This window comes from Phaenicophaeus curvirostris, chromosome 27, assembly GCF_032191515.1.
Source record: "Phaenicophaeus curvirostris isolate KB17595 chromosome 27, BPBGC_Pcur_1.0, whole genome shotgun sequence".
Lineage (NCBI taxonomy): Eukaryota > Metazoa > Chordata > Aves > Cuculiformes > Cuculidae > Phaenicophaeus > Phaenicophaeus curvirostris.
Window position 1 is genome coordinate 5,590,701 of NC_091418.1, and position 21,117 is coordinate 5,611,817.

Here is a 21,117-nt window from a genome sequence, read left to right on the forward strand (position 1 = left end):
TGCCATGGGCATGGAGAGGGTGCCACGGGCACGGTGAGGGTGCCATGGGCATGACCAGGGTGCCATGGGCACAGCCATGGGGACAAAAGCACTGTCAGGGTGCCACGGGCACGGTGAGGGTGCCATGGGCATGGAGAGGGTGCCACGGGCACGGTGAGGGTGCCACGAGCACAACCATGGGGATAAAAGCACAGTCAGGGTGCCACAAGCACAACAAGGGTGCCACGGGCATGGCCAGGTTGCCATCAGCACAGCCATGGGGACAAAAGCACAGCCAGGGTGCCACAAGCACAAGAAGGGTGCCACGGGCATGGCCAGGTTGCCACAGGCATGGTCAGGGTGCCATGGGCACAGCCATGGGGACAAAAGCAAGGCCAGGGTGCCATTGGCACAGCCAGGGTGCCAGGTTAAGAGCAAAGGTGCCACGGGCACAGCCAGGGTGCCATCAGCACAGCCATGGGGACACAAACAGGCCAGGGTGCCACAGGCACAGCCAAGGTGCCACAGACATGGCCAGGGTGCCACGGGCACGACGAGGGTGCCATGGGCATGGTCAGGGTGCCACGGGCACAGACGTGGGGACAAAAGCATGGCCAGAGCAACACTGGCACAGCCAGAGTGCCATGGGCACGGTCAGGGTGCCACAGGGACAGCCGGGGTGCCAGGGGAACAGCCAGGGTGCTACAGGCACGGCGGGGAGCCACGGGTGCTGCCAGGGTGCCATAGGAACCCAGGGTGCCATGGGAACAGCTGAGATGCCACGGGCACAGCCGGGGTGACATGGGCACAGCCGGGGTGCCCATGGCATGGCCAGGGTGACACAGAGTGGCATCGGCACAGCCGGCGTCCCTGGGGTCTCCGGTTTTGGCGCTGGATGCCTGGCGATGCCCACGGCCACCCCGGGGTCCCGGTGCCACAACGGGGGGGTCCCAGCTCTGTTATCAAGAGGTCCCAGTGCCCGGTTCCCGGTGCTATAACAGGAGTTGCCGGTGCTGGGTTCCTGGTGCCATAACGGGGGGGTCCCCGTGCCCGGTTCCCAGTGCCATAACAAGGGGTTCCCGGTTCCATGCGGGGGGGTTCCCAGTGCTGGGGGGGGGTCCCAATGCCATAACGGAGGGGATCCCAGTACCACAATCAAGGGGTCCCAGTGCCCGCTTCCCAGTGCCATAAGAGGGGTTCCCAGTGCCATAACAGGGGGTCCCAGTGCCATAACAGGGGGTCCCCGTGCCCAGTTTCCAGTGCCATAACAAGGGGTTCCCGGTTCTATCCGGGGGTTCCTGGTGCTGGGATCCCAGTGCACCCCAGGGGGGTCCCGGTGCCCCATTCCTGGTACCATAACGGGGTTTCCCATTCCCAGTTCCCAGTGCCATAACGGGGGGTCCTGGTGCCCCCTTCCTGGTGCCATAACGGGGGGGTCTCACTGCCCGGTTCCTGGTGCATCCCGGGGGTCCCCGTTCCCGGTGCCCATAATGGGGGGACCCAATAACCGTTCCCGGTGCCGTAACACGGGGTCCGGTGACCCATTCTCGGTGCCATAATAGAGGGGTCCCCGTGACCCGTTCCCAGCGCATCCCGGGGGTCCCCATGCCTGGTTCCCGGTGCATCCGGGGGGGGGTCCCGGTTCCCCGTTCCTGGTGCCATAACAGGGGGTCCCGGTGCCCGATTCCGGTGCATCCCGGGGGTCCCGGTTCCCCGTTCCTGGTTGCCATAACGGGGGATCCCCATTCCCGGTTCCCTGTGCATCCCGGGGGTCCCAGTTCCCTGTTCCCGGAGCCATAACGGGGGGGACCCGGTGCATCCCGGGGGGTCCCAGTTCCCCATTCCCAGTGCCATAATGGGGGATCCCCATTCCCGGTTCCCGGTGCATCCCGGGGGTCCCGGTTCCCTGTTCCCGGTGCCATAACGGGGGGTCCCTGTTCCCCGTTCCCGATGCCATAAGGGGGGGTCCCCGCGCCCCGTTCCCGGTGCCATAACGGGGGGGTCCCAGTGCCGGGTTCCTAGTGCATCCCGAGGGGGTCCGCGTGCCCGGTTCCCGGTGCATCCCGGGGGGGTCCCGGTTCCCCGTTCCCGATGCCATAAGGGGGGGTCCCGGTTCCCCCCCCCGGGGGTCCCTCCCGGGTCCCTGCTCGGCGCACACCGGCCGCGGGGGGGGTTGGGGGGGCCGGTGTCCGGTACCGGGAGGAACAAAGCGCCCCCCCCCCAACAAATACCGGGCGGGGCGGGGGCTCCGCACTCACCTCGGGCGGCGGCGGCGGCGGCAGCGGCGGATCCGCCCCCTGACGTCACGGGGCGGCGAGCGGAGCCCGGGACCCGATCCGGACCCGAAACGGACCCGAAACGGAGCGGGGAGCCCAGCCCGGGGGCGGCGGGAGGGGGCCGGGATCGATCCGGATCCAATCGGATCGAACGGGCTCGATCTTGACCCAATCGGATCGAACAGGCTTGGTCCAGATCCAGTTGGATCAAACGGGCTCAGTCTGGATCCAGTCGGATCGAACAGGCTCGGTCCAGATCCAATCAGATTGAATGGGCTCAATCTGGATCCAATCGGATCGAACAGGCTCGGTCCGGATCCAGTTGGATCGAACAGGCTCAATCCGGATCCAGTTGGATCGAACAGGCTCGGTCCAGATCCAATCGGATTGAACAGGCTCAATCTGGATCCAATCGGATCGAACAGGCTCGGTCCGGATCCAGTTGGATCAAACGGGCTCGGTCCGGATCCAATTGGATCGAACGGGCTCGGTCCGGATCCAATCGGATCGAACAGGCTCAATCTGGATCCAATTGGATTGAACAGGCTCGGTCCAGATCCAGTCAGATCAAACAGGCTCGGTCTGGATCCAGTTGGATCGAACAGGCTCAATCTGGATCCAATTGGATTGAACAGGCTCGGTCCGGATCCAATCGGATCAAACAGGCTCGGTCCGGATCCAGTTGGATCGAACAGGCTCGATCTGGATCCAATTGGATTGAACAGGCTCGGTCCGGATCCAGTCGGATCAAACAGGCTCGGTCCGGATCCAGTTGGATCGAACGGGCTCGATCCGGATCCAATTGGATTGAACAGGCTCGGTCTGGATCCAATCGGATCGAACAGGCTCGGTCCGGATCCAGTTGGATCGAACAGGCTCGGTCCGGATCCAGTTGGATCGAACAGGCTCGATCCGGATCCAATTGGATTGAACAGGCTCGGTCTGGATCCAATCGGATCAAACAGGCTCGGTCCAGATCCAGTTGGATCGAACAGGCTCAATCTGGATCCAATTGGATTGAACAGGCTCGGTCCGGATCCAATCGGATCAAACAGGCTCGGTCTGGATCCAGTTGGATCGAACAGGCTCAATCTGGATCCAGTCGGATCGAACAGGCTTGGTCTGGATCCAATTGGATCGAACAAGCTCGGTCCAGATCCAATTGGATCGAACAGGCTTAGTCTGGATCCAGTCAGATCGAACAGGCTCGGTCCGGATCCAATTGGATCAAACAGGCTTGATCTGGATCCAATCAGATCGAACAGGGTCGGTCTGGATCCAATTGGATGAAACGGGCTCACTCTGGATCCAGTTGTGTCAAATGGGCTCAGTTCAGATCCGATTGGGTCAAACGGGCTCAATCCAGATCCAGTTGAGTCAAATAGGCTCAGTTCAGATCCAATCGGGTCAGATCCACTTGGATCAGGCCAGATCGGCTCTGTTCAGATCCGCTCAGCTCAGTTTGGATCCAATCAGCTCGGTTCGAATCTGCTGGGATCGGGCCAGATTGGCTCTATTCAGATCCTCTCATCTTAGAATCATAGACTCATAGAATAACCAGGTTGGAAGAGACCCACCGGATCATCGAGTCCAACCATTCTTATCAAATCTTGGCTTGGGTCGAATCGGATCGTCTTTGTTCAGCTCAGCTCGGTTCGGATCTGCTTAGATCAGCTTGGGGCAGGTCTGATCAGGTCCGATTGGAGCGGATTAGATCCAGTTGGCTCAGCTCAGGTCCTGTCAGCTTAGCTCAGAGGGGATCCAAAGGGAGTGGATCGGATTGGGTCTGATTGGATTGGGTCAGGTCCACTTGGCTCAGTTCTGTTTGGATCTGCTCAGCTCTGCTTGGCTCTGTTCAGATCCACTCGCCTCAGCTTTGCTCGGTTCTGATTGGATCCAATCAGAGTGGATCCAGTTGACCTGACTTGGCTTGGAGCGGATCTGATTGACTTGACTCCGAGCAACTCAGCTTGGAGTGAAGAAGATTGGATCAAGAACAGCTTAACCTGACCCTGGCTCAGCCCAGCTCAGCTTGTCCCAGTTTGGCTCCGTTCAGTTCAGCTCAGCCCAGTTTGGCTCTGTCCGACTGCGGTCAGCCCAGTTCTGCTCAACCCAGCTTGGATCAGCCCAGCTTGGCTCAACCAGGCTCGGCTCAGCCCAGTTCATCTCATGCTAATGTGGCTCAGCCCAGCTTGTCCCAGTTAGGCCCAACCCGGCTCAGCTCTTCCCAGTTCAGCCCAGTGGCTCAGACACCCCAACCTTTTCGGGCACCAGAGCAGGGGTGGCTGCCCCATCCCTGGAGGTGTCCAAGGCCAGGCTGGATGGGGCTTGGAGAAACCAGATCCCGTGGGAGGTGTCCCTGCCCACGGCAAGGGTGGGACTGGATGGCCTTCGAGGTCCCTTCCAACCCAAACCATTCCATATCTCCATGATTCTACGATGTGCAAGGCACGAGTCCATCGCCTGTACCAGGGATGCCGCGCCTTCGTTATCTCTGCCTGGCTAATTGTCCGGGCGCCGCTGATGCCAGCTCCTGGAGGGATGCCACGCTAGCCTGGCCCTGCCCCAGTGGGACATCACCTTGGTGGGTTTTGAGGTCTCCTTGGTGGGTTTTGAGGGCTCCTTGGTGGGTTTTGAGGGCTCCTTGGCGGGTTTTGAGGGCTCCTTGGCGGGTTTTGAGGGCTCCTTGGTGGGTTTTGAGGTCTCCTTGGCGGGTTTTGACGGCTCCTTGGTGGGTTTTGAGGGTTCCTTGGTGGGTTTTGAGGGCTCCTTGGTGGGTTTTGAGGGCTCCTTAGTGGGGCATCCTCTCTGGTTCCCGGTGCTCTGCTGGGGAGCCGGGGCCGGTACCTCCCAGGCTGCAGCGCCGCGGCGGGCGGGATGCCAGGCGGAGCTGGCGATGGTGACCCTGTGGATCGGTGACGGGGAGCCCAGTGCCAGGCTCGGGCGGGCTGGGATGCGTCTGCCTCTAATTCCTTTCTTCCAGGCGGCTGCGCAGGCACAAAGCGGGCAGGATCCAAGCGTTGGCACTGCCGCCCGGCACCGCCGGCAGCCACAGGGCACCGGGGCCACGCCACGCTCTGGGGGTGCCCCGGCACCGCTGGGATGGTGGCGATGGGCACCAGGGCATCACTGGGGCCTCCCTCACGCTCTTGCCAATGTCCCCAGGCGCAGAAGGGGCATGAGGACAATGTGGGGGGCACTGGGAGGTCCCTCAGCTTTGGGGACAAAGTGGGGTGGCCATGGGGTCCCTGGGGCACAGGGGGGTCTGTGGGGACAATGTGGGGGAGACTGGAGGGGTCCCTCAGCTTTGGGGACAATGTGAGGGTGACTGGGGGGATCCCTTAGCTGTGGGGACAATGTGGCGGTGACTGGGGGGTCCCTTAGCTCTAGGGACAATGTGGGGGTGACTAGGGGGTGTCCTTTGGCTCTGGGGCTGACTGGGGGGTCTTGGTGCTGTGTGGACAACATGGAGTGACTGGGGGGGTGTCCATGGGGCATTGAGTCCGTGGGGACAATGCGGGATAGCTGGGGGGTCCTTGTCTCTGGGGACAATGTGGGGTGACTAAGGGTCTTTGGGGCACAGAGGGGGCTGTGGGGACAATGTGGGGGAGACTGGGAGGGTCCCTTAGCTCTAGGGACAATGTGGGGGTGACTGGGGGGTCCCTTAACTGTGGGGACAACATGGGGACAACGTGGAGTGACTGGGGGGGGGTGTCCGTGGGGCATTGCGTCTGTGGGGACAATGTGGGAGTGACTGGGGGGTCCCTTAGCTCTAGGGACAGTGTGGGGGTGACTAGGGGGGTGTCCTTTGGCTCTGGGGGTGACTGGGGGGTCTTGGTGCTGTGTGGACAACATGGAGTGACTCGGGGTTGTCCGTGGGGCACTGGGGCTGTGGGGACAATGTGGGGGTGATTGGGGGGGTCCCTCAGCTTTGTGGACAATGTGGGGGAGACTGGGGGGGTCCTTTGGCTTTGGGGACAATGTGGGGGAGACTGGGGGGGTCCTTTGGCTTTGGGGACAATGTGGGAGTGACTAGAGGGTCCCTTAGCTCCAGGGACAATGTGGAGTGACTCTGGGGAGTCCGTGGGGCATTTGGTCCATGGGGACAATGCGGGATAGCTGGGGGGTCCTTGTCTCTGGGGACAATGTGGGGTGACTAAGGGTCTTTGGGGCACAGAGGGGGCTGTGAGCACAATGTGGGGGTGACTGGGGGGTCCCTCAGCTTTGGGGACTGTATGGGGTGACTAAGGGTCTTTGGGGCACAGAGGGGGCTGTGAGCACAATGTGGGGGTGACTGGGGTGGGTCCCTTGGCTTTTGGGGTGACTGGGGGGGGTCTTGGTGCTGTGTGGACAACATGGAGTGACTGGGGGGGGGGCGTCCGTGGGGCACTGGGGCTGTGGGGTCAATGTGGGGGAGACTGGGGGGTCCCTTAGCTCTGGGGACAATGTGGGGGTGACTGGGGTGGGTCCCTTGGCTCTGGGGGTGGCTGGGGGGGTGTCTTGGTGCTGTGTAGACAACATGGAGTGACTGGGGGGGGCATCCGTGGGGCACTGGGGCTGTGGGGACGATGCGGGGATGACTGGGGGGTCCATTGGCTCTGAGATCAATGTGGGGGTGACTGGGGGGTGCTAGTGCTGTGTGGACAATATTGGGGACAAGGCGGGGTGACTGGGGGGCCCTGGGTACCCGGGTCACGTGGCGTCGCGCCCCGCTCGGGAGCCCCGAAATGGCGGACAGCCCCCGCGCGGGAGGGAGGGGGCGGGGCTTGTGTTGGGGGCGGCCAATGGGGGTGGGCGGGCTGGCGCTGGCCCCGCCCATCCGCGCATCGACCAATCAGCGCGTGCGGGGCGGGCGGAGCGGCGCGTCGGAGCCAATCGCAGCGCGGAGAGCGGGCGCGCGGGGCGCCGCCAGCCAATCGCAGCGGGCAGGGGGCGGGGCGGCCCGCAGCCGGGGCGGGGCGCGCTCCCGCGCCCAGGCGCTTCCGGGTCGGCGTCCGCGGCGCTTCCGCCTGTGCCGGAAGTTCCGCGCGCGGCCGGGCCCGGGGCTGGCGGCGGCACCATGGCGGACGTGACCGCGCGGAGCCTGCAGTACGAGTACAAGGCGGTGAGCACGGGCCCCGATGCCCTCCCTCCTTCCCTTCTTCCTTCCCTTTCCGCCTTCCCTTCCCTTCCCCTCCCTTCCCCTCCCCTCCCCTCCCCTTCCCTCCCCTTTCCCTCTCCTTCCCCTTTCCCTTCCCCTTTCCTTTTCCTTTCCCTTTCCCTTTCCCTTTCCTTTTCCCTTTTCCCTTCCCTTCCTTTCCCCTTCTCCCTTCCCTTCCCTTCCCTTTTCCCTTTCCTTTTCCCTTTGCTTTCCTTTACCCTTCTTTTCCCTATTCCCTTCCCCTTTCCTTCCCCTTCCCCTTTTGCTTTCCTCTTCCCTTTTCCCTTCCCTTCCCTTCTTTCCCTTTCCCCTTTCCCCCTTCCCCCTTCCCTTCCCTTCCCTTCCCTTCCCTTCCCTTTTTCCCCCTCCCCTTTCATAGAATCGTAGAATAACCAGGTTGGAAGAGACCCACAGGATCATCAAGTCCAACCATTCCTATCCAACACTAACCCATGCCCCTTAGCACCTCGTCCATCCGTCCCTTAAACCCCTCCAGGGAAGGGGACTCAACCCCCTCCCTGGGCAGCCTCGGACAGGGACCAGTGACCCTTTCTGTGAAAAATTTTTTCCTACTGTCCAGCCTAAATCTCCCCTGGTGGAGCTTGAGGCCATTCCCTCTCATCCTGTGCCCTGTCCCTTGGGAGAAGAGCCCAGCTCCCTCCTCTCCACAACCTCCTTTCAGGGAGTTGGAGAGAACAATGAGGTCTCCCCTCAGCCTCCTCTTCTCCAGGCTAAGCACCCTCAGCTCTCTCAGCCGCTCCTCGTAAGACCTGTTTTCCAGCGCCCTCACCAGCTTCGTTGCTCTTCTCTGGACTCGCTCCAGAGCCTCAACATCCTTCTTGTGGTGAGGGGCCAGAACTGACCCCAGGATTCGAGGAGCGGTCTCCCCAGGGCCGAGTCCAGAGGGAGAAGAACCTCCCTGGCCCTGCTGGCCACGCCGTGTCTGATCCAAGCCAAGATGCCCTTGGCCTTCTTGGCCACCTGGGCCCCTACTGGCTCCTGTTCAGTCGCTGTCAACCAACCCCCCCAGGTCCTTCTCCTCCAGGCAGTTTCCAGCCAGACTTCTCCTAGTCTGGAGCTGCTCAGGGTTGTTGTGCCCCAAGTGCAGGACCCGGCATTTGGCCTTGTTAAGCCTCATGCCATTGGACTCTGCCCAGCGGTCCAGCCTGTTCAGATCCCTTTGCAGAGCCTTCCCTTCTGCTCCCTTCCCTCCTTAGAATCATTAGTTTGGAAGAAACCTTTGAGATCCCCAAGCGCAGCTATCGCTGTCCCCTACTGCACCATCCCTAAGCGCTTCACCCACCCATCTTTTAACCCCCTCCGGGGTTGGGGTCTCCACCACCAGCCGTTCTGTTGCCCAATAACCCTTTTGGTGAAAAGGTTTTTAGGAATATTTAATGCGAACATGTCCTGGTGCAACTTGGAGCCGTTCCCTCTCCTTCTATCGCCTTCTCCCCTCCCTCTTTCCTCACCCCACTCTCCCTTGCTGGTTCCCCACGTGCGTTGCACTCGCTGCAACGACCCTCCCTGAGCACCAGCCCTTGGTTTCCCTCCTCCCAGAACTCCAACCTCGTCCTCCAAGCCGACCGCTCGCTGATCGACCGGACTCGGCGCGATGAGCCGACTGGAGAGGTGCTGTCGCTGGTGGGGAAGCTGGAGGGGACCCGCATGGGTGACAAGGCCCAGAGGACGAAGCCACAGATGCAGGAGGAGCGGCGGGCGAAGTGAGTGTGAGCGGTGCTGCTGGGAACCATCTTGCCTGGAAAAAATGCTCACGGATGTTCATCGTTCATTGCTGTCAGTTTGGCGCTAAACCAGTGTGGAATTCAACAGTGTTGGGAACCATAGAGTCATGGAATGGTTGGGGTTAGAAGGGACCTCAAACCCATCCAGTTCCACCCCTGCCATGGGTAGGGACACCTCGCACTGGATCAGGGGCTCCGAGCCCCATCCAGCCTGGCCTTGAACCCCTCCAGGGATGGGGCAGCCACCACTGCTCTGGGCAACCTGGGCCAGGGCCTCCCCACCCTCACACCAAAACGTTTCTCCCTAAGATCTCGTCTCAATCTCCCCTCTTGCAGCTCAAAACATTTCCGCCTCGTCCCGTCCTTGCCCTCCCTGACCAAAAGCCCCTCCCCAGCTTTCCTGGGTCCCCTTCCATACCGGAAGCTGCTCTAAGGTCTCCCCATAGCCTTCTCTCCAGGCTTCTCTTCTCAACCCCGACTCGCTCAGCCTGCCCTCGTACGGTAGGTGCTCCAGCCCTTGGATCATCTCTGTGAATTTGCTGCTGTGAGACTGATGAGGCTCTGGCCCAGGTTGCCCAGAGAACTGTGTGGCCTTGAAGGTCCCTTCCAACCCAAACCATTCCATGAAGTTCCACCTGAACATGAGGAAAAGCTGCTTTCTTGTGTGGGTGGCAGAGCTCTGGAGCTGGCTTCCCAGAGAGATGTAGGATCTTCTCTGGTTTATATTCAAACCTGCCTGTACCCCTTCCTGTGCAGCCAGCATGAGGTAACCTTGATTTGTTCGGGGGGCTGGACTGGATGTGCTCCAGAGGTCCCTTCCAACTCCACCATTCTGGGATTCCTCAAGCAGCAGGAGTGGGGCTCTGCCGTGGGGCTGACCCAGGCGGCCTCCTCTCTTCCCGTCTCTCCAGGAGAAGGAAGCGTGACGAGGACAGGCATGACATCAACAAGATGAAGGGATACACCCTGCTCTCCGAGGGCATCGACGAAATGGTGGGCATCATCTACAAACCCAAAACCAAGGAGACCCGTGAGACCTACGAGGTGCTGCTGAGCTTCATTCAGGCGGCTCTGGGAGACCAGGTGAGGATGGAGATGCCTCAAGATGGGCGTCCCTGCTCCAGCACAAGACTCAAAGCCTGTCAGATCCAGACCCTTGGATGTTTTAATCCTTATCTGTAATCTGAGAAGATGGCTTCACTTGCTTGGTCCTGACTTTTGGACTGAGGGATGTTGCAGTGGTGCTTTATGTCCTTTCAATGCCTGTGTGAGGGCTGGGAAATAGGAGGCACCATCCCTGTCCCCCTCCTGTAGCTAATTCCTTCTCCATGTGACATGGTGATGTTCTTTTCCCAGCCGCGTGACATCCTCTGTGGAGCTGCCGATGAGGTCCTGGCGGTGCTGAAGAATGAGAAGCTGCGGGATAAGGAGAGGCGGAAGGAGATTGACCTGCTGCTGGGCCAGACCGATGATACCCGCTACCATGTGCTGGTGAACCTGGGGAAGAAGATCACAGATTACGGTGGAGACAAGGAGATCCAGAACATGGGTATGGGAGGTGTTGTCGAGGGCTGTGGCTTCAGGGTTGGGGATGGCAGAAATCTGTGTTATTGCTGCCCAACCTGGCCTTCCTCAGGGGTTGTGTTTGCCCATGGAGAGGCCAGGAAAACATTTGAGCAGCTTCCAAGTCCCAGACTCTTGCTCTTTCTGTCATTTGGCTGGGCCTCTGGGTCCATAAATCATGCCTGGGTTTTCTGATGAGTGAACTCCCCTCTCCCTTGCAGATGACAACATTGATGAGACGTACGGCGTGAACGTGCAGTTCGAGTCGGATGAGGAGGTATGAGATCAGAGGTTGCAGGCTGGTGGCAGAACCTCTGTCCTGTCTCCTTGCTGCGAGCTGCTCCGCAGGGACTGCGTTTGTCCTGATTTACTTAGTCTTATTGGGAAGTGGGTATTGGCTGCTTCTAAAGAAGTGAGGCCAGCAGGCTGAGGGAGGGAATTCTCCTCCTCTACTCCTCGTGAGACCCCACCTGGAGTCCTGTGTCTGGTTCTGGAATCCCCAATGTAAGAAGGAGATGGATCTGTTGGAACGGGTCCAGAAGAGGCTATGGAGGCGATCCGAGGGCTGAAGCACCTCTGCTATTAGGACGGGCTGAGAGAGTTGGGGTCGTTCAGCCCAGGGAGACCTTAGAGCAGCTTCCAGTGCGGAAAGGGGCTGCAGGAAAGCTGGGGAGGGGCTTTTTATGAAGGTCTGGAGTGATAGGATGAGGGGAGATGGCTTTAAATTGGAAGGCGGAGATTTAGATTAGACATTAGGAAGAAATTCTTCGCCGTGAGGCTGGGGAGGCCAGGTCGGATGGGGCTTGGAGCCCCTGATCCAGCGGGAGGTGTCCCTGCCCATGGCAGGGGGTGGAACTGGGTGGGCTTTAAGGTCCCTTCTAACCCAAATCATTCTATGATTCTGTGATTAGCTTGGGCTGGGATGTTTCTGCCTGGAAGAAGAAGCTGGATTATTTTAGATGCCATTTCCTGGCTTGGGGAGGATTTGTTGATCATCCTGCTAATCCAAGGCTTAGCATGAGTCAGGAGGATGGAAAACAGATGGTGATATTTAGATCTCGTGGGGAAACTTGACAGATCGGGAGGAAGAGAGGAATTCAAATGCGCTGGCTGGATGTGTTTCATAGAAACGCTCCCTGGAAGAGGCTGAGGGAACGATAAGAGAGATAAACACGAGATTGTCAGAGGAGTCGTTGGCAAAGCCTCCCTGTAGAGTAGAAATAATCCAATCACATGGTCCTTTACCTGAGCAGCAGTGTGTGTTCCTGCAAAAAGCACAAGGCAGGCCGTTTCCCCTCAGGAACGACTTGCCAGATTATTCATTTCTGTCAAGGAAAAGCTACTCTTTGATGTTAGCAAAAGCCGCTTACTGGAACGGTTCCTTTTGACAGGAAGGCGATGAGGACATTTATGGTGAAGTGCGTGACGAGGCGTCTGACGATGACATGGAGGGGGACGAGGCTGTTGTCCGTTGCACCCTCTCAGCCAACGTGAGTCGCTGCAGAAGACGTGAAACATGGTGGGGGGGTTGTCTCGTTAGGGGTCCTGTTAATGGTGTTGAGGTCGTTTGTGGGTGGAGAGCAGGCTAAAGCTGTTGTCTGGTGGAGACCAAAATGAGCGTTAATGAATTCATGGGTCTGGCAGCTGCGAGGTCGCATCTGCTGGTTCTCTGCCTTCTGCAGGCAGAGAGAGGCCCCAGGAGCTTGCTCCACAGCCCAGAGCTTGTGTCCCTGCTTTCCTCTCAGAGGAAGATGACATTTTTGTGGGTTTTCCTAAAGCTTGTGGCATCGGGGGAGCTGATGAGTTCCAAGAAGAAGGATCTGCATCCTCGAGACATCGACGCCTTTTGGCTCCAGCGGCAGCTGAGCCGCTTCTACGACGATGCCATTGTTTCCCAGAAGAAGGCAGATGAGGTGCTGGAGATCTTGAAGGTCAGTGGCCACCTGATGTGCCACCCTCTTGGAATACCCCTCTGTCTGGAAGACAGGAGTTTGCCCCAACAACTCGTTACCTCCATTTTCTTCAAACTAAACCATTAAATGCAGTTGTGGATGCACCGTGTTCGTCAGCCAGATAGATGAGCACTGGGCTAGGTCTTAATTTGCAGAGAGATTTTCTTCTAAGGGAACAATGATTGGGGTTTTGTCAGTGTTTGCTGGGAGAACGTTGTAAATTGGGTCTGTTTGCCTGCTAGTGCTTACGCGCGCTCAGCGTGGCCACTGGGGAAGAAGGGGAGTTGGAGAGGATGGGGTTTGTTGTCTGCCTTGGGTACCAAGCCTGGCGTGGAGCTGCTGTTCAGTTCCACTCAAGTTCTGAGCAGAGCAGGGATTTGTGTTCTCTAGGTGCAAAAGTAACCGGTCATTCCTCATTTCTTCTCCTCACAGACTGCAAGCGATGACCGGGAATGTGAGAACCAGCTTGTTCTTCTCCTGGGCTTTAACACCTTCGATTTCATCAAAGTCCTGCGGCAGCACCGGATGATGAGTGAGTGATGTTCCCTTGAATCGTCCCACCTTGTCTTTCCCTGCTGTTCCAACGTGATTCTAGCACAACCCGAGGCTTTGTGACTGCTGTTGGTGTTTTGTGAAGCTCGGGCCCTTGTTCTTTGCTCCTTTCCTTTGCTTCAACCCTTAACCTGCCTGCCATCCCGTAATTTTCTCTCGTCAGTCCTGTACTGCACTTTGCTGGCCAGCGCGCAAAGCGAAGCTGAGAAAGAACGCATCATGGGGAAGATGGAAGCGGATCCCGAGCTGTCCAAGTTCTTGTATCAGCTGCACGAGACGGAGAAGGAGGATCTCATCCGGGTGAGGCTGGAGGGAACCTCGGGCAGGATGAGGGGAGGGATTGTGGGATCCTTGCTGCCGTCTGCGGTCGTCACTGGGATGTGTGTTTTATTTGCTGTTCGTGAGAGAGGAGAGGAGCCTGCTGACTCAGCTGGGATCGTGGAAACCATGGGAGATGTTGCTTAGGTGACGGCTGAGACTCAGCTGAGAGGGCGAAATATTTACCACTTCTTATTTTTGAGTCACTCGGGTGCCTGCTTTCCCAGGAAAATGTCAATATCTGCAAGTTTCACATTTTAAGCTGGTGTTAGCTATCTTGTCACAGCACCGCTTCGGCTCCGGGCCTCCTTGACATGAGGCTCACTGCGATCAAACACCCTGGTCACCTCCAATCAGCTCCCACTTAGCTGGAATGTGGCACTCGGTGGGTTTATGGCTGTGCAGGATTAGCTCTGCTCGGCCTCTTGATGACAGCAGTTCTGTCAGGATGGAAAAAACCCTGGTTATGAGAGCCAGAGATGATCTGAAGGTGGGAGCACCTCCCAAACAGGCTAAGAGGGTTGTGGTTGTTCAGCCTGGAGAAAAGAAGGCTCTGGGGAGACCTTAGAGCAGCTTCCAGTATGGAAAGGGACTCCAGGAAAGCTGGGGAGGGGCTCCTGATTAGGGAGTGCAGGGAGAGGACAAGGGGGAATGGTTTTGAGCTGCAGGAGGGGAGATTGAGGTGAGATCTTGGGGAGAACTGCTTTGCTGTGAGGGTGGGGAGGCCCTGGCCCAGGTTGCCCAGAGCAGTGTTGGCTGCCCCATCCCTGGTCTTTGAGGTCCCTTCCAACCCAGCCCGTTCCATGATTCTGTGTTGATGCAAGGGGCCAGTTTGGCATCTGTGGTTTAGAGGAGGGTGCAGAGCTGTGCGCAGAGCAGAGCCTGCCAGTCCGCGGAGGAGGCTCAGCAGCTCTTTTCTAGGGCTCAATTCTCATCTCTTTGCACAGGAGGAACGCTCTCGGCGGGAGCGTGTTCGTCAGTCCCGGATGGATACTGACTTGGAGACCATGGATCTGGACCAAGGGGGAGAGGTAGGACTCTTTGGAGTCACCTGTTCTTAGCCCTTCTTGACCAGCATCCCCAGTAACTGCAAAAAGAATACTGGGTCTGGCACATGGAGGAAGATCAGGATTGAAGCCCCTGCTGTGCTCCAGATGTACTTCCCAGTTGGATGCAGTTGCTTTTCCTTCGGTGCTGGGGTGGAGAAAGCAGAAGGTTGTTCTCTAACCCGTTTGCTGTTTCCAGGCCCTGGCTCCCCGGCAGGTGTTGGATTTGGAGGATCTGGTGTTTGCCCAAGGCAGTCACTTCATGGCCAACAAGCGATGCCAGCTCCCCGACGGCTCCTTCCGCAGGCAGCGCAAGGGCTATGAGGAGGTGCACGTGCCAGCCCTGAAGCCGAAGCCCTTCGGTGCCGAAGAAGTAGGTGACCTGCTTTGTCCCACTCGCTTTCACAAGGTGTGGTGGGTGATTGGGTCACAGATGTCGTCTGTCTGAACCTCTGTGGGGCCTCTGATGCTGTTCCCCACCACATCCTTCTCTCTGAACTGGATTTGACGGGTGGACTGTTGAGCAGATGAGGAGTTGGTTGAATGGTCGCATCCAGGGGGTGGTGGTGAATGGTTTGATGCCCAGATGGAGATAAGTGATGGATGGTGGCCCTCAGGGGTCTGGACTGGGATCAGTGCTGTTTAATATCTTCATCAGCGACACAGTGGGATTGAGGGCTCTCACAGCAACTTTGTAGATGGCATCAAGCAGAGTGATGCAGTTGACACTCAGGGGATAGGATGGCATCCAGAGAGACCTGGACAAGCTGGAGAGCTGGGCCATTGTGAACTTCATGAGGTTCCTACTCCTGGGTTGGAGCAATCCCAGACACGAATCCAGGTTGGGCAGAGAATGGATTTGGCGCAGTCCTGAAGAGGACTTGATGTGCTGGTGGGTGGGAAGCTCAACTTGAGCCAACGAAGTGCTCTTGCAGGCCAGAAACCAACCGTGTCCCGGGCTGCATCCAGAGCAGAGGGACCAGCAGGGCCAGGGAGGGGATTCTGCCCCTCTGCTCCTCTGGTGAGACCCCACCTGAACCCTGTGTCCAGTTCTGGAGTCCTCAGCACAGGAAGGACATGGAGCTGTTGGAGCGAATCCAGAGGAGGCCATGGGAGTGATCCGAGGGCTGGAGCATCTCCTGTACGAGGACAGGCTGAGAGAGTTGGGGTTGTGCAGCCTGGAGAAGAGAAGGCTGCGGGGAGACCTTAGAGCAGCTTCCAGTACTGAAAGGGGCTGCAGGAAAGCTGGAGAGGGACTTTTTAGCTGGGGTTGTTGCATCAGGACAAGGAATGATGGTTTTGAGCTGCAAGAGGGGAGATTGAGATGAGATCTTAGGAGGAAATGTTTTGCTGTGAGGGTGGGGAGGCCCTGGCCCAGGTTGCCCAGAGCAGTGGTGGCTGCCCCATCCCTGGAGGTGTTCAAGGCCAGGTTGGATGGGGCTTGGAGCCCCTGATCCAGTGGGAGGTGTCCCGGCCCATGGCAGGGGGGTGGACTGGGAGAGCTTTAAGGGTCCCTTCAACCCAAACCATTCTGTAACTCTTGAGTTGATGCTAATATTATGACAGACAGTCCCTGGAACTCAACGAGCTCTGATGTGGCTGTAACGCCCTCTTAGACTTCTTGAAGAATCGCTATTTTAAGCTAAGTGATTTCACGTGGCTCAAGAAGGCTCCCGATTTCCATTTTTCCCTTCTGGATTGCGTATCCTGTGCTGGCGGTTTCGGTCTCGGGGCTCCCCTACCCCATTTAGCTGCTTTGCTGAGCCCTCAGCTCCAGCGTCTGCTCCTGCCTCGCTGAGCTGTGCAGCGTGGGCAGAGATTGGGCTGATTCATCGCATGTCAAGTGATAAATCGCCTCGTTTGATCAGCGCTGGCAGCAGAAGCGTGGTTTGATCTATCCCATCAGGAGAACGTGGTGGGGTTTTGCTTTTCTGATGGCACAGCCAACCGTGATTTGTACTTGTCAGAGCGAATGGGCCGACTAATGAGCCTCGTTTGATCTCTTCCAAACGTGCTCCGTGGGCACAGGGCTTCCCTTCTGGCCATCTGGAGACAACATGACCGTGCTCTGCTCCCCAGGGTCTCACATATGCCCTGCAGCCCGCGAGGTACTGAAACAAAGGCCTTGAGCTTGATGTTTTTCCCTTTTCAGCAATTGGTTTCCGTGGAGAAGTTGCCCAAATATGCTCAGGCTGGATTCGAGGGGTTTAAAACACTGAACCGTATTCAGAGCAAGCTCTACCGTGCTGCGCTGGAGTCGGATGAGAACTTGCTGCTGTGTGCTCCCACGGTAAGGATCCTGGAATTTGAGGCCTTGGCGATGGGGAAGCCACAAGGACGATCTGTTTGGGTGGAAAAAGCTGGTGCTGTGGGTCAATATTTACGCTGGGGAGGACAGGAATTTGACGGGATTGGTTCTGCCTGTGTTCTAGGGTGCCGGGAAGACAAATGTGGCCCTCATGTGCATGCTGAGAGAAATAGGGAAGCACATTAATATCGACGGAACCATCAACGTGGACGATTTCAAGATCATCTACATCGCACCCATGAGGTCCTTGGTGCAGGAGATGGTGGGCAGCTTTGGGAAGGTAAGGAAGGGTTTGGGCCTGCGCTGCTTGAGCTGTAGGTTGGCGAGGATGAGCTTTATCATGGTGGCTTCATGATGTGAGGCTTGCAGAAGGATGTGAGCACTGGCAGGAGCTTGTGAGCAGAGGATGAGTTTGGGTTGTGTCTTTATCCTCTGTTGGTGTTCTCCCCACTCGCTGGGCTCTGAGCATGTGCTGGTATGGGCTTGGGATTTCTGTGTGGGCTTTGGGATCCACACCTTGTGTAGTGGGACAAGTGTGAAACTGTTAGCCAGCACAGGAAGGACATGGAGCTGTTGGAGCGAGTCCAGAGGAGGCCATGGAGATGATGCGAGGGCTGGAGCACCTCCCATACAAGGACAGGCTGAGAGAGTTGGGGTTGTTCAGCCTGGAGAAGAGAAGGCTCTGGGGAGACCTCAGAGCAGGTTCCAGTACTGAAAGGGGCTGCAGGAAAGCTGGGGAGGGGCTCTTGATCAAGGAGGACAGGGATAGGACAAGGGAGAACGGTTTTGAGCTGGAAGAGGGGAGATTGAGGTGAGATCTTGGGGAAAAATGTTTTGCTGTGAGGGTGGGGAGGCCCTGGCCCAGGTTGCCCAGACCAGTGGTGGCTGCCCCATCCCTGGAGGGGTTCAAGGCCAGGCTGGATGGGGCTTGGAGCCCCTGATCCGCCTGCCCATGGTGGGAGTGGGACTGGATGGACTTTGAGGTCCCTTCCAACCAAAACCATTCCAGGATTCTATGTCTTGGGGGTGCCCTGCTCTAACGCTGCCCCAGGGAATGCGTGTTTATCCCGCGTTAACTGCCCGTGGTCTCTCTTGTAGCGCCTGGCGACCTACGGCATCAATGTGGCTGAGCTGACGGGGGATCACCAGCTGTGCAAGGAGGAGATCAGCGCTACCCAGATTATCGTCTGCACACCGGAGAAGTGGGACATCATCACCCGCAAGGGAGGAGAACGCACCTACACCCAGCTGGTGCGGCTGGTCATCCTGGTGAGCAGCACTGGTGCCAGCAAAGCCCTGGCGTAGTGGTGGAGGGTGAGGGTGACTGCTGGGTCTTTTGGCACTGCAGTTCCTGAATGTGCCTTAGTGGTTGAATCATAGAATCGTAGAATCACTAGGTTGGAAAGGACCCACTAGATCATCAAGCCTAACCATTCTCATCAATCACTAATCCATGCCCCTCGGCACCTCATCCACCCGTCCCTTAAACCCCTCCAGGGAAGGTGACTCAACCCCCTCCCTGGGCAGCCTCTGCCAGGGACCAATGACCCTTTCTGTGAAATAGTTTTCCTGCTGTCCAGCCTGAACCTCCCCTGGTGGAGCTTGAGGCCATTCCCTCTCGTCCTGTCCCCTGTCCCTTGGGAGAAGAGCCCAGCTCCCTCCTCTCCACAACCTCCTCTCAGGGAGTTGCAGAGAGCAATGAGGTCTCCCCTCAGCCTCCTCTTCTCCAGGCTAAACACCCCCAGCTCTCTCAGACGCTCCTCGTAATCCTTGTTCTCCAGCCCCCTCACCAGCTTCGTTGCTCTTCTCTGGACTCGCTCCAGAGCCTCAACATCCTCCTTGTGGTGAGGGCCCAGAACTGACCCCAGGATTCGAGGAGCGGTCTCCCCAGGGCCGAGTCCAGAGGGAGAAGAACCTCCCTGGCCCTGCTGGCCACGCCGTGTCTGATCCAAGCCAAGATGCCATTGGCCTTCTTGGCCACCTGGGCCACTGCTGGCTCGTGTTCAACCAACACCCCCAGGTCCTTCTCCTCTGGGCATCAAGATGTCTGTGGTGCTCGGCTGTGGAGAGATTTGGGCTTTAAGCAGTTGCCTCATTCCATGCATGGAGATCTGCCAAGAAACTAGCCCAGATGTGGGTAAATAGAGCAGATTTGGAGCAGGGGTAACTAACTCTTCTTGCTTCCCCTCTTTAGGATGAGATACACCTTCTCCATGATGACCGAGGACCCGTCCTGGAGTCTCTGGTGGCCAGAGCCATCCGCAACATCGAGATGACTCAGGAGGACGTGAGGCTCGTTGGCTTGAGCGCCACTCTCCCCAACTACGAGGATGTGGCTACGTTTCTGAGAGTGGACCCAGCCAAAGGCTTGTTCTATTTTGATAACAGGTACTGATCTTTACAATGAGGAACTGGGTGGCTGTTGAGACTTGGCCAGGATCTGCCACCTCTATTTGTCTCTCAGATGGCACCATGGTCTCACTGGACCTTCTGCCTGCTCTCGATGTGCATTTATTTGCTCTTAGATGTGCTTTTAAATGCATGGCCAGGACTGGAGCTGTTAAATACAGCCCCAGCGTGTGCCGGGGTTGCTGTGCTGTCCTGCTTGTGAGATGATGCTTTAGAGAGCGCAGAAAAACTCTGCTGTGCCCGTCTGCTGCACAGGCTGTTTGAGGGAAGCCTAAAATAGGATTAAGGTTATTTCTGAAACACCATTTTTGCTCCCTGAGTGTGTGCATAGCAAATGGATTCCAGGAGATAGGAATACGTGTTGCTGTCTCCTGCTGCTTAATCTAATCGGGCAGAACTGGAGCTGTCAAATCTCAGAGAGAATTAAGGCACAAAGGAAGCGATTGAACATGGTAGCACGCAGTATGAGAAGTCTTTTGACAGGACCAGGGTTGCTCCTCTCTTCTGATCTTTTATGGACTCAGTTTTTCCCTTGCAGCTTCCGCCCAGTGCCCCTAGAGCAGACCTACGTGGGTATTACAGAGAAGAAAGCAATTAAACGCTTCCAGATAATGAATGAGATTGTTTATGAGAAGATTATGGAGCATGCTGGAAAGAACCAGGTTTGATACTTAATTTTCTTGTTCCTGACGCACTTAATCCTTCTTCTTGTCTGCTGCTGGCAGGACTCTGCTGAGTTGCTGTCGCTGCAGTGGACAAGAAGGTGGGTTTGGGTAGTTGATGGCAGCTGGGAGAGGAAGGAGCACAGGTTTTCTCTCTGTGCCAGCTGTCTGATAAATATATGTTCTGTCCTTATAGAATCATAGAATGGGTTGGGTTGGAAGGGGCCTTAAAGCCCATCCAGTCTCACTGCATCAGGGGCTCCAACCTGGCCTTGAACCCCTCCAGGGATGGGGCAGCCACCCCTGCTCTGGGCAACTTGGGCCAGGGCCTCCCCACCCTCACAGTAAAACATTTCTCCTGAGATCTCAACTCAAATCTCCCCTCTTACAGCTTAAAACCATTCCCCTTCATCCTCTCCCTGCCCTCCCTGATCAACAGCCTCTCCCCAGCTTTCCTGTAGGTCCCTTTTAGTAGCAGTTCCACTGGATCCAGTTGCTCCAAGCCCCATCCAACGTGGCCTTCAACACGTCCAGGGATGGAGCAGCCACCGATTCTCTGGGCAACCTCGGTCAGGGCCTCCCCACCTTCAGCACAAACCATTTCTTCCTAAGATCTCATCTTCTAGGATGAGGGAATTCTTGTGATGCCACCCTATTAGATCCTGAGCTCTGTCTAGTCCCACCCTGAAGACGAGGATCAGGCTGGGTCAAGCATCTTTGCCAGCTGCAGCTGTAGTGATTCCACTCTTGTTTAACAGGTGCTGGTTTTTGTACACTCCAGGAAGGAGACCGGGAAGACAGCCCGGGCCATCAGGGACATGTGCTTGGAGAAAGACACCCTGGGCCTCTTCCTGCGGGAGGGCTCGGCCTCCACTGAGGTCCTGAGGACTGAAGCTGAGCAGTGCAAGGTAACAGTTCTGACACAGCGAGAGCAGCTACCACGGTGCTGCCAGTTTGGTGCCGTTCTGCAGCCTTTCCTCGAGGGTTTAGAATCATAGCATGGTTTTGGTTGGAAAAGACCTTTAAGATCATCGAGTCCAACCATTGATCCAGCCCTTCTAAGTCTGCCACCAGACCATGTCCACGCATAAAATATCTACTTGTCTTTTAAACCCCTCCAGAGATGGTGACTGAACCACCTCCAGTGGCTGAGAACCCTTTCAGTGA

General features: G+C 57.4%; 1 protein-coding gene across 1 annotated transcript in view; it reads left to right on the forward strand.

Annotated features, from left to right (window-relative positions):
• The first annotated feature begins 7,236 nt into the window (after positions 1–7,236).
• Positions 7,237–21,117, forward strand: part of SNRNP200 (small nuclear ribonucleoprotein U5 subunit 200) — a 31,399-nt gene continuing 17,518 nt past the window's right edge. Inside the window, exons 1-17 of the mRNA XM_069877474.1 lie at positions 7,237–7,359; positions 8,956–9,119; positions 10,052–10,223; positions 10,497–10,689; positions 10,925–10,980; positions 12,095–12,193; positions 12,482–12,634; positions 13,088–13,187; positions 13,371–13,507; positions 14,473–14,556; positions 14,771–14,944; positions 16,724–16,861; positions 17,004–17,159; positions 17,978–18,148; positions 19,074–19,267; positions 19,827–19,950; positions 20,709–20,858. Coding sequence (XP_069733575.1) covers positions 7,315–7,359; positions 8,956–9,119; positions 10,052–10,223; positions 10,497–10,689; positions 10,925–10,980; positions 12,095–12,193; positions 12,482–12,634; positions 13,088–13,187; positions 13,371–13,507; positions 14,473–14,556; positions 14,771–14,944; positions 16,724–16,861; positions 17,004–17,159; positions 17,978–18,148; positions 19,074–19,267; positions 19,827–19,950; positions 20,709–20,858 — 2,310 coding nt within the window. The 5' untranslated portion in view covers positions 7,237–7,314. The remainder of the gene's footprint in view (positions 7,360–8,955; positions 9,120–10,051; positions 10,224–10,496; positions 10,690–10,924; positions 10,981–12,094; positions 12,194–12,481; positions 12,635–13,087; positions 13,188–13,370; positions 13,508–14,472; positions 14,557–14,770; positions 14,945–16,723; positions 16,862–17,003; positions 17,160–17,977; positions 18,149–19,073; positions 19,268–19,826; positions 19,951–20,708; positions 20,859–21,117) is intronic.